Raw genomic sequence first — 10,863 nt, 5'->3', positions numbered from 1 at the left:
AGAAAGCAGCTGAGAGCAGAGCATCCTGCTCAGGGAACCGGAAGCCAGTGCCTGGCTCCATCATGGCTTTGAAGGAAGGAGCAAAACCCAGAGGGGAGGCTGAGAGCAGAGCTGGTGCCAGGCTCCAGACACACAAACCAGCTGATGGCTCTGCGGCAGCGTGGGGACTGGGCAGGGTGCCCTGGGAGGTGAGTCTGGCTTCAGGAGAATGGGCACTGCCTGATGATGTGAGTTTGGGGCTGTGCGTTGCCTGCAGGTGCCCCTGTGAGCGGCAGGGCTGTTTGTCCCACACCGTCACGCTTCCCTATCCAAGGCAGCTGTGGTGCTTTACCTCCTGCCTCTCTGGGCACAAGTTCAGCATCGTGCCTCTTGGCTCTCAGGAGAAGGCACAGAGAGGGATCCTCTGCTCCCTGCAGAGGCTGTGTTAGCTGCCCAACATCCCTTTTACCAGTAAAAGAGAACTGCTTGACTCTTACTTCTGAGAGATTGGATAGCATTTGTAGTGGTGTTTCTAAGGTCACCCCTGTCCTGCAGCCACTGTATTTCCTGGAGCCTTTAGTATAGCACGTGGCTTGTTTTGAAGACAAACTGATAGCAAGCTGGAGTGTAAATACTTCCTTAGTCATATAGATAGATCTTGGCCTTGTCCCAGGCTAGTAGGAGGCTCCACAAAAGCAGGGTGCAGCCAAAGAGATACCACTGAGTGTTTGATAGGAGAGTCCAGGGACAAGCAAACCTAGAGAGAAAAGTTGGGGTGAAGCGGATGCTGCTGTGGGCTTGTGATGGGTCTGAAGGTCTGCTAACCAACAGGAACAGGCTGGGATGTGAGGCTTTGATGGTTAGTGATAATTTGCTTAAGTAAGTAACCTCTCCTTAAACACGTAGCCCAAAGCTGTGTGACTGTTAGCTTCTGTTTTATGTAGGTCTCCTGGGAACTTTCCCTTTAGCTCACAGACCTCTGACCACAGGACTCCCCATTTCTTTAAATACTGGCTACGTCACGTAGTAGTGGGGTTTGTATGAGATAATGGCACTGAATCACAGGGCTGATACACGGGCTTCCAGCAGATTGCAGAACCTTGTCAGCAGAGGCAGTTCTTCAGGGACTTGAGAGTCTGACATAGACATCTGGAAGAGAGGGAGACTTTAGTTCTCATAATGCAGTATGGCAGTCAGTTATGTTTATCATGTTCACCCTAAGCTTACTGTTAGCTTTGATCTAGTTTTTAATGTTTTGTTTTGCTGTTGGTCTTTTTTTTCCTGAATTCTAGGCTTAGGGGACAGAAAGGATTGGGACAGCAGGGAAGAAGGGAACTTCATCAGAGCTGTATCAAGAATTGTCATCCCAACAGCCACTGCTCAACCAGTTGCAAACTAGAGGCTTCATTTCCCCTCTCTTTAGCTTTGTGCTGACACCTCTGTGTGTGAACACGAGCTTTCACCCAACTAAGGGCGTTTTCTTTTTTAGGGTTGAGAACTGTTTTGACATCCAAATGCACTGCAGGCTGCACAGGCTCTCTGGACCATCTGTGTGTGGTGCCAAACTGGCTTCCCATGGGCAGGATGGAGATCCCTTAACAGGGCGTACCTCCTGCCACCAAAAGCCCCTGTGCCCTTCCCAGCAGCTGGTGATATCCATGGGTCATAACCAGCGTTGGTTTGACGTCAGGTACAGAAATAGAGCTTGCAGCAGGAACAAGTGCCTTCCCCTTTGAGCAGAGGGCACCCACTACTGCAAGCTGTGTCTGTGTCTTCCTGGTCCCAGCACCAGCTACTCAGCTTTTCTTTTTCTCCACTGCTTTCATGGGAGGAGTGGAGTCCTCATAAAGAATAGCCAAAGGCATTTTCAGAGCATGAGGTAGCAGGGTTTCAAATCCCCTCTTGGATGAAGGAGTAATCTTAACCATTTCCTGTCTTATACTTACAGGGAGGAACAGTGACAACTTTATCCTTTCCCTATGTTTTAGGACAGCAAGATGTATGTGCTGCTGAAACCCCAATCCTGCTTTGGATCTAGCCCTTACTAACCAGATGGGTATGTCTGGACTGGACATCTGGCTGAGGATTGCCCTCTGATGGGGAGGATGACAACCCCGCTATTGATAGCCCAGCTGCCTGCTCCCCCATTTCTTGCAGTCACTGCAGCTTCAGGCCTTGCAGTGCATGCCCTGCTGTGCCTCTGCCCTGGTGCCTGACACAGAGGAAGCCAAGCACTGGTGATGGATCCTGCAACCGGGGCAGGCGGTGTGCAGTGCTGTGTGGAGTTGGGAATGGGGCTGTGAGATGAGAGCCTTGCTGTGACCTGCAGTCCAACCATGCCCCGTTTCCCAAAACAGAACCCACCTTGGTGCTGCTGCTGTGCAGCTCAGGGTCTCCACATAACCTGTTTTTCCTTGGTTCTGTGCTATCGCCACAAATGGGATCGGGTGGGATACAGCTGCTGGGAGCAGATGCTGTGCAGCATCAGGGAAGGCATGGGTGTCAGTCTGCAAAAGGGGTGTTGGAATGAGGTCAGGCAAAATGCTTGATTTGGACTCTTTTGATTAATGGAAAATTGGCTTTTTGATAAGATCAGAACTTCCCAGGAAGTCATCCCTGTTCCTCTGAGGTTTGGAGTGTTTTAGGGTGATGCTGAGAGCTGCAGAGTTAAAAATAAACTGTGCAACAATCTGAAAATAATATAGTGTGGGGAAGCAGAAATAGAGCTGATCCTGTGGGAGCTTTGGCTCAATTGCAGCTGGAACTGCACATCCCTGCAAGGAAAATACCTTCAGTAATCCACGAAGGAGCCTTCCATTGCTCCGTGAAGGGGAACTCTCCTGAAATATGATGCTGCAAATGAGAAGGGGACAGACCTCTCCTTTTGGCACAGCAATAGTTGCACTGAGCTGGGTCTTGATTCAGGATGGTGTCAGCCCAGCTCTATGGGGACTGCAGGAGAAATGCACTGTGCAGAGGATGCTTGAAGAAACACAGAGTGCCCCTCTAAGCTAGTGCAGAGCTGTCCTCCAGGGACAAACCTCACTGCTGTTTGCCCATGCAAGGCAATGTCTCGGTTCTCTGGGTGTCTACATCTGATAAAGAGGTGGTGAGATGGTAAGGTGAAAGCTGATGGCTCAGGCTGGACATTAGGAACAACTTACTGTCCAAAAGAACCATGATACACAGGCATGGGCTGCCCAGAGGCATTCCAGAACCATGGGGATGTGGCACTGAGGGATGCAGTGATGAGCATGGTGGGGTGGGCATGGGGATCTGAGAGGGCTTTTCTGACCCTAATTACAATGTGATTCCATGACAGAGAGCACTGCTGGGGCAACTGAGCATGCAGAGCCCTGAACCCAGCTCATGTGAGTGCTGAGGCCATTGCAGCACTTCCTGTCTGAAGAGGCTGTTGGTGTTAATATGAATAACCCACACCACTCCGGCAGCAGGGGAGTGGCTGCTGTCCCACCTACAGTATTTCCTAGGTGGGAAAACCAAAGCACAGTGAGTTTTTCTCATCTGTTTCTGAACTTTTGATACCCGTCGCTTGCCTCCCACACATCCAGAGCTGTTGATGTTGGCCAGTGTGGGTCAGGGGCTCATCCCTTCCAGTAGTGGGGTTTTCATTCTCATCTTGAAATGGGACCAGCCCAATCACAGTCTGATGGACCTAGGGCCAAGAGCTCCATTTGGGTTGCTCTGAAACACGTAGGTGTTCATAAGATGGAGAAAAAGCTTTAAGTCTGTATTAGCCTAAAACATGAATGCTGCAGTGAAGTGTGTCTGATGTCTCTGGATCCTCTGGGGGATGCTCTGCATACCCAGCTGAGTTTCTGCAGGTGAGGTGTCAGTACTGCAGGTGCTGCCCTGCCGTGTGAGCTGGTGATGCATGCTAGGCTGAGAGCAGCCCAAGGGCTGTGCTGAAAGCTGGGAAAAAGGGAAGTGTTCACTGCATGCTGCAGGGAATGCAAGTAGGTAGTGGAAAATAAAGAGTTGTTTTTATTGCCATGAGCAAATTGCTGTTGGTCTTTGTGAATTCGTGGTGAATGCAAGTGCACAGGCTGGCGGTGGGGTTCTCTTTTATTAAATGGAAAGGTTCTAAACTGATAAAGGAAAATAGGATTCACATTGTTGTTTTTTTTCTACAAAATATTTATGTTTTCATAAGTTAAATCTACAAAACAGCGTTACCATTAAATAAAGTCTTCATATTGTCACAGTATTTTTATGTTTTGGAAACGTAACATTTCAAATGTTCCCATAACAGTTTAACAGGAAGGTGCAAACAAGGCACCAGATAAGCACAAAGCTGCCGTTGCTTGATTTTTGTTGGAAGCAAGACTGTTAGAAATCCACCCAGCCTTGAATATTTCTTTAGAAGTCTCTCTGTGCCTCTTATGTGGCTCGGCAAAGAGTGGGTTCCTATTGCTTTAAGCTTCAGACAGCTTTGGTTCCTCTGACAGCATCTCAGCCAAGCTGAACTTCACGAGCGGCCTCTGTAAGGTTACAGGAAGTTGCTCAAATATTGCAGTCGTTGGTTGCTCAGTGCTGTGCTGGTGGTAGTGCAGTGGTGCAGTGCCACTTGTCCCATTCTTGGGGGGAAAAAAGGGACCTGGGAGGCTTGCTGGAGCCTGAATGAATACCCTCAAAGCAGGAACCTACGCTTAAAGTTTATCACAGGCAGAAAAGAGGACTTTGGGCTTTGCTGGTGGTGTTCTGCTACTTCTTACCCTGATCCAGAAATTAAACCGATGGTAGAAAAATAATTGGTGGTAGAACAAAGTGAGGGTGGAGAAGTAGTGTCTGGGCACTCGAGTGGCATTGTGGTTTGGGGAATTGTCATCTGCTGCACCCCCAGGACAGGGATGCCTGGATAACTGTTGGTACAGCAAGGCCATTAGGCTCCTGGATGTGGTCAGCATGGCACGAGGTGGGCTCTGGGCACCCTATGGAAATGAGTTGCATTGCTCCGTGGCATTTTGCTTCAGGAGAATACATCGTTGGGCCATACACTCACTTTTAGGACCAAATTCTGCATAGGGAAACCCCCTAAATCTCTGCTGCCCCTTGTGTGGTGCTGGCATGACTGTGATGTGGCCAGGTGACAGCATAACTCTCTGCCCTGCTCCTGGCTGCCCAGCTCAGGAATGGGGAACTATAGGGAGTTACTTATACAAGGGAAAATCTTCAGCCAAAATATTAAAGCACAATGACTTTTTCAAGTTTGTCTCTTTTTCTTTCTTAAAGCTCAGATCCTTTCTGCAATCAGTGGCCAAACCCCAAACTCATGGGCACTGTGCTAGCCATCAGTAGGCTTGTCCTGCCCTGTGCCCTGGGCGTGCTGCTGGCCAGGAGCATTCAGAGGGACGTTGTCCTGCAGTGTGTCTTGCATGTGCTGCTGGACGTGGCTGTGCAGAGGGGCACTGTCCTGCAGCTCCTGCCGGGACAGCCTCCTGCGGAACTCGTCTGTGGTGAAGTAGTAGAGGATTGGGTCCACGCAGGAGTTGAGGCTGGCGAGACACAGGGCAACAGCATGGAACACCGAGATCACCTCCTGGATGCAGCAGTTCTTAATCTTCTTGGTTTTGACAAAGAAATCCAGGGGGAAGCTGATGTGGTAAGGTGCGAAGCAAATCAGAAATACCAGAGCGCAGGTGAGAATCATCTTCAGAGCCTTTTTTTTCTCCCCAAGGTCAGGTGAAGCAGAATTCCTTTCCTTCAGCGATAAGACCGTCTTCCAGGAGCAGTACAGGATGATCAGCAGGGGCGTCACGAAGCCCGCCAGCTCCCCAATGGTCATCATGATGATGGAGGTGGGAAGGTCCACCTCCTGCACGGGCAAGTCCGCAAAGCACGCGTTGGTGGTGTTCTGAGTGAGCCTCAGCAAGGGGAAGGGTAGGCAGCCAACACACACCACCACCCAGCCCACAATGCTGATGTACACGTCACAGACGCGCTTACAGTCACTGAATCGGAAGGGGTACATCAGGAACAAGAAGCGGCGGACGCTGATGCACACCAAGAAGTAGATGCTGGCATACATGTTGACGTACTTCAGGTAGAAGCAGAGCATGCAGAGGCCTCCTCCAAATTCCCACGTCCCGGTCAAGTAGTAGAAAATCCTCAGGGGTAAGGATAACACTTGTGATAAGTCGGCGATGGCCAAGTTGATCATAAATATCACGGCCCTTTTCGTCTCTTTCATGTAGCCATAGAAAACCCACAAAGCCAACACGTTTCCTATGAGTCCAGGGATGAGGATGAATGCGTACGTGATGGCGTAGTAGGGCTTCAGGTCAGTGCTGGTTGAGCAGCTGGAGCTGTTCTCCATGGCCCCGATGCCCCAGTCCTAGTGTGTGTTGGGGGCTGCAAGCTCAGTGCTGCCCCAAAGCTTTGCTTCCCCTCCTTCTAGGCACCATCTGCCTTTGTTCTTCGTGAATTTTACTGCTGTGGCTGTGTAGGTGTGTGGGGTTGATGCTCCAGTGTGGTGACACCATCCTCACCAGGTTGACCTGAGGCTGAAATCAGAAGGTTTAAGGCCCTCCAGCTCCGGTGTTGGTGTCAGAGGCTCAGAGACCCGACTGCCCCATGCCCTTGGCCAGGAACTTTGTGCACTGGTCCGAGCTGTGCTGCTGTGTTCTCAGAAGCTGCCCAATGTCAGTGCATCTGCTGGCAGTGCTGGGTGAGGTGTGATCCCATGTGGAAACTCATCACCAGCTGAAGCAGTGGGCAGCCCAGTGTCCAGCACTCACACTGGGTGGCACTGCAGACTCTCCTTCAATGAAGCTGAAAGACAAAGAGATATGGTTAGAGTGCTGCGGGGATGTGAAGAAACCAGGGAACATCTCTGCCTGTAACAGAAATCCAACGGGTGGCAGCTCCTCACCACCCACCCATCTCTGTGCACAACCATGTACCAAACCCCCGAGGAATGAGCACAACATGGGTTCAATCACTGTTGCAAACCAGGGCACCGGCCGCAGTAGCTCCTGGTGCTGCAGGACAGATTCAGGCTGTGTGAGCTGGTTCTGCAGCCCCATCAGGTGCTTTCTGCCACCTGAGTGCACTCGGGGCAGCAGATCTGATTTTTTTCCCTGTGGCTTTTTTGTGCCTTTCCTTCAGCCACCTGGTGAGCATCACCACTGGAAATCCCAGGTATCGGTTCCGCATCAAGCAAGTAGGTGGGCTTGATTTAAAACTTGTTTGCATGGTGAGCAGTTGAACTTACCTAAATATATCAGACCAAAGAAAAACCCCAACAAGCTGATCTTATAAATAAAGGGGAGTTCAGCCCTCTGACCGATATTGCTCTGGTTTGGCTTTTGCTTCAGTGTGAAGGACTGAAGCGGGAACGGCGTGGGTGCCACGTGGGTGCAGCAGACATGGCTGTAGAACTGCATCCTGCTGTGCTGTGCGGTGCTTCTTCCTGTGCTAAAATACAAGTCTGCTAACAAAGCTGACACGTAGCATGTGTCAGTGTGGCTGTACTGCTGCTTTGGGTGATGAAATAAGAAAACCTGCAAAAGGAAACAGTCCAGGGGCAGCTTTCTGCCTCTCTTTTGTTTGTAGCATGAAGCAATGAGCCCAATGTGATGGAGGTGTTTTTTTTCCAGGGAGCCAACATCCAGTGTAACCATGGGCAATATTGACATGAACTCCAGAAGCAACCAGCACTGAGTCGAGGGCTCATTTTGCAAAGACTTCCCCATTATTTTATTAGCTCTGAGGTTGACCATCAGCCGTGATTAATTCCAGAAGTGTGAGTAATCTGAGAGTTACAGGGGGTTGTCTCACCATGGGTGGGAAGCTGGGGGCTTCCGTTGCTGCCTGCTGTAGTGGCAGGGTGATGGGACCAGGCTTCAGCAGCATCTGTGGGGTTCAGCATCACATGGAAGAGGGACAGACAACCAAGGGGACAAACAGCTTTGGTGACCCCTTTGGGAGCCCAGGGGTTTTCCTGCTGCCCACCCAGGGTTGGGGGAGATGCTCTGCAGCCACAGGATCCTGATGCAGTGAGAAACTGCTCCTCGGAAATCCCAGCAGCTGAGCACAGTGCTTCAGACAGAGCACTGCATACAAACCAGCCAGAGGCTAAAAAAAAAAGCTGAAGAAAGGGGAAATTTTGTTTCATGGTAGCTCAGGCAGTGGTGGGGGTGAAGCATGACTTCCTTCTTCCTCCCAGGCTTCTGCCCCCTCTTCGTTTTGCCGGCAGTCCCCACAGTTGGACGCTTTAGGGTGCTGGATGGAGGCTTCTTGTTGGTACTCAGTGAGTAACAAGCAGAAGTTATAGAAATATAATCTCATAATTATGTAAGACTGCTTCTAGGTTTTAGAAATTAAAAAGTCTTCTCTCTCTGGAACCAGTTTGTTGGCAGATGTTTGGGTTTACATCTTCTCCAGGGGCAGTTCTGCACCTCACTGTGTTAGCTGTGCAGGTGCTTCTCTTTCCTTCTTCTGTGAGTAAATGCTACCAAAGAAGCCAGTGTGTTTTTGCTGGCCTTCATCCACAGGTCCTCATGTGTTTGGCCATCCTGGTGATGTTGCTGTGCTTGGAGCCAGGTGAGCCCTGACCTCTGTGCCCCCACCCCAGAGTCGTGTTGGGAGCAGAGCTTTGTGCCCCAGCCCCGGGTAGAGCAGCCTCCAGAGCACCCATCCCATGCAGCATCTCTTCTGAGCTGAGCATCCACCCTGCTTTGGGTTGTCATAAAATATTTGCTAACTGTCTGTTTTCAAGGCAGATACAGCTGTTCTGGTTTGATTCAGTTGCAGAGCACTGGAGCAGCTGCCCGTTCATCCTTGCCTGTGGTTGCTTAAAACATGAGTCACTCAAGTGCTGAATTCTCATTACAGAAGAAGAGCAGTGAGAGCCAAGACTGTATAGGTTAGGGCTGGGGGGCATTGGCACAGCTGAATGAGGTTTCCTTCCACTGTTCCTCATTAATCTCTCATTTGCTCACACCCCAGGTGTGTGAGTGCTGCCAGCCCAATCCCTGTGGTGCTGGGAGTGGTTGGGCTGCCAATTCAAGCAGTGAGGAGCCCCCATGGGTGATTGTAACCCCACCATCACCCCTGGGACTTCTTCTGGGGTGGATCAGGGCATTCCATCCCACCAGCACTGTCTGGGACTGTCCCAGGAGCAGCAGCTGGGCAGGCAGGGGGATTTCAGCTGGGTAAATCCCACTGATGTGCACGAAAATGTAAACACTTCAATTCCTGGTGAGATACTCTGCTTTTGCCTCTTAGCCATTTGACCTAGCTCTTTTCCTCCCTTGTTGATAATTATCCACATTTGAAGTGGAAAATGCATGCTGAGGGAGTGCTGGAGTTCAGCCTGAAGCCTGTGCTGTCTCCGTTCCCTCATGTACTGTGGTTAGCTGGTCACCAAAGCCACGAGTTTTCCACCCAAACAGCTATCACAAAGCGTTGGGGCACAGCCGTGTGCCCCCCGGCTGAGCAGAGCTGGGGTTCCCACAAGGCGCACTCCGCCCCATCCCCATAGAGGCCTCCCTGAGCAAGCACAGAAAAACCTTCTTTTCCCCTAAGTTTTGCCATTAATTCTACTTGCTTTTAGTCACTTGACTTTGGAGATTTCTGATGGTGCCCCTCTGATCAGCATCCCCTGTCCTCTCCTATTGCAACTGGCACAAAATCGCCTTGATCACAGGTTGGAACTAGCTGATCTTTAAGGCCCTTTCCATCTCAAGCCATTCCGTGATCTACCTGGCACTAAGAAAAGCACAACCTACCCCAGCAATGAGGCTGACCCAAGTGCCTTCCTACCTTGGCAGACCCGCAGTGCCCGGCTGCGCCCTCACCGCTCTCGGTTCTCAAAGCAAAAGCGCAACCGCTGCTGCAGGCGTGGAGGCTGCGCCGGCGCGGGGCCCTCCCATAGGGCTTGCCTCATTGCTGCTCGTGGTGTCAGGGCAGAGCCCAGCATGGTGGGTGGTTGTCATTTTTTTTTTGCCCCTTTTCCCCCTCATTTATTTCTGTATGTGGTCAAAAGCTCTACGGAAGTGCTGCTGCTTTCGGTGGGTTTTGGAAGCAGCGGTTCCTGCCCGGTGCTGTGTGGAGGCAGTGAGCTGTCACCTCTTTGCAAAGCCCCTCGTAAGGGCACGGGGCTAATGAGGCTGGGAGTTGTGTTCTCTCATCTGTTCTCATTGGATATGAGGAAAAAAAGGAAAGCTGTGCAGGGAGTGGTGGGATCACTGTCCCCAAGGTATCCCAGAGCCCTGGGCATGTGGCACTGCAGGATTCGGTGATGGGCATGGTTGAGTGGGTTGCACTTTAATTGGGGATACTAGTGTTGATTTCCAGCCCCCTGTTTCATGTGAGATGATTTTGCTCTTTATTCCTTCTCTACCACAGGAATGGGGGTTGGGGCTGCTCTCCCTGCTCACCACTGCCCAGCCCAAACTTGCCCTGTGGGGATGAATGTTCACACACTTCCAATACCAAATGCAGAAGCATTTGCTCACTTCTGTTTCTTTAAGCGTTCTTTCCTCCTGTTGAGGGCAAATACAGAAATGGAAGATCTGAAGAGTGGTGTGGAAAAATGAACATGTACGTTAATTGACATCTCCTTAGACGTGGTTATCTGGAATCAATGGGGAAGGCTTCACCAGGATGAGGGCTTTACTCTGTGGTGCTTTGTGATGTCATGATTTTGGTGAGCAGTCGTAACAGTTATCTCTTGGGACGGTGTGGATGCCCCATCCCTGAAGTATCCATGGCCACAGATGGGCCCTGTGCAGCCTTAGCTGGGGGGCACCCAGCCCACAGTGCAGGGCTTAGGGCTGGGTGTGCTTTAAAGTCCCTTACAAGCCAGCCATTCTGTGATTCTGTGAGACCAAGAAGGACTGAGGGTTGTTGAAGGGTTGA

General features: G+C 50.8%; 1 protein-coding gene across 1 annotated transcript; it reads right to left on the bottom strand.

Annotated features, from left to right (window-relative positions):
• Window positions 1–5,284: 5,284 nt before the first annotated feature.
• GPR174 (G protein-coupled receptor 174) lies at window positions 5,285–9,815 on the bottom strand. The gene is made up of 2 exons (XM_072335832.1): window positions 9,766–9,815; window positions 5,285–6,771 (listed from the first exon to the last, which is right to left on the bottom strand). The coding sequence occupies exon 2, from the start codon at window positions 6,314–6,316 to the stop codon at window positions 5,285–5,287; it is 1,032 nt and encodes a 343-aa protein (XP_072191933.1). The 5' UTR covers window positions 6,317–6,771; window positions 9,766–9,815.
• Window positions 9,816–10,863: the final 1,048 nt, after the last annotated feature.

The sequence above is a fragment of the Excalfactoria chinensis genome, chromosome 4 (assembly GCF_039878825.1).
Source record: "Excalfactoria chinensis isolate bCotChi1 chromosome 4, bCotChi1.hap2, whole genome shotgun sequence".
Taxonomy (NCBI): Eukaryota; Metazoa; Chordata; class Aves; order Galliformes; family Phasianidae; genus Excalfactoria; species Excalfactoria chinensis.
Note: the sequence above shows the minus strand (reverse complement) of the source record. Positions and strands in the feature narration are given on the sequence as shown.

Excerpts from the sequence above, each read along its gene's own strand:
- GPR174 (XM_072335832.1), bottom strand. The coding sequence starts at position 6,316 with ATGGAGAACAGCTCCAGCTGCTCAACCAGCACTGACCTGAAGCCCTAC.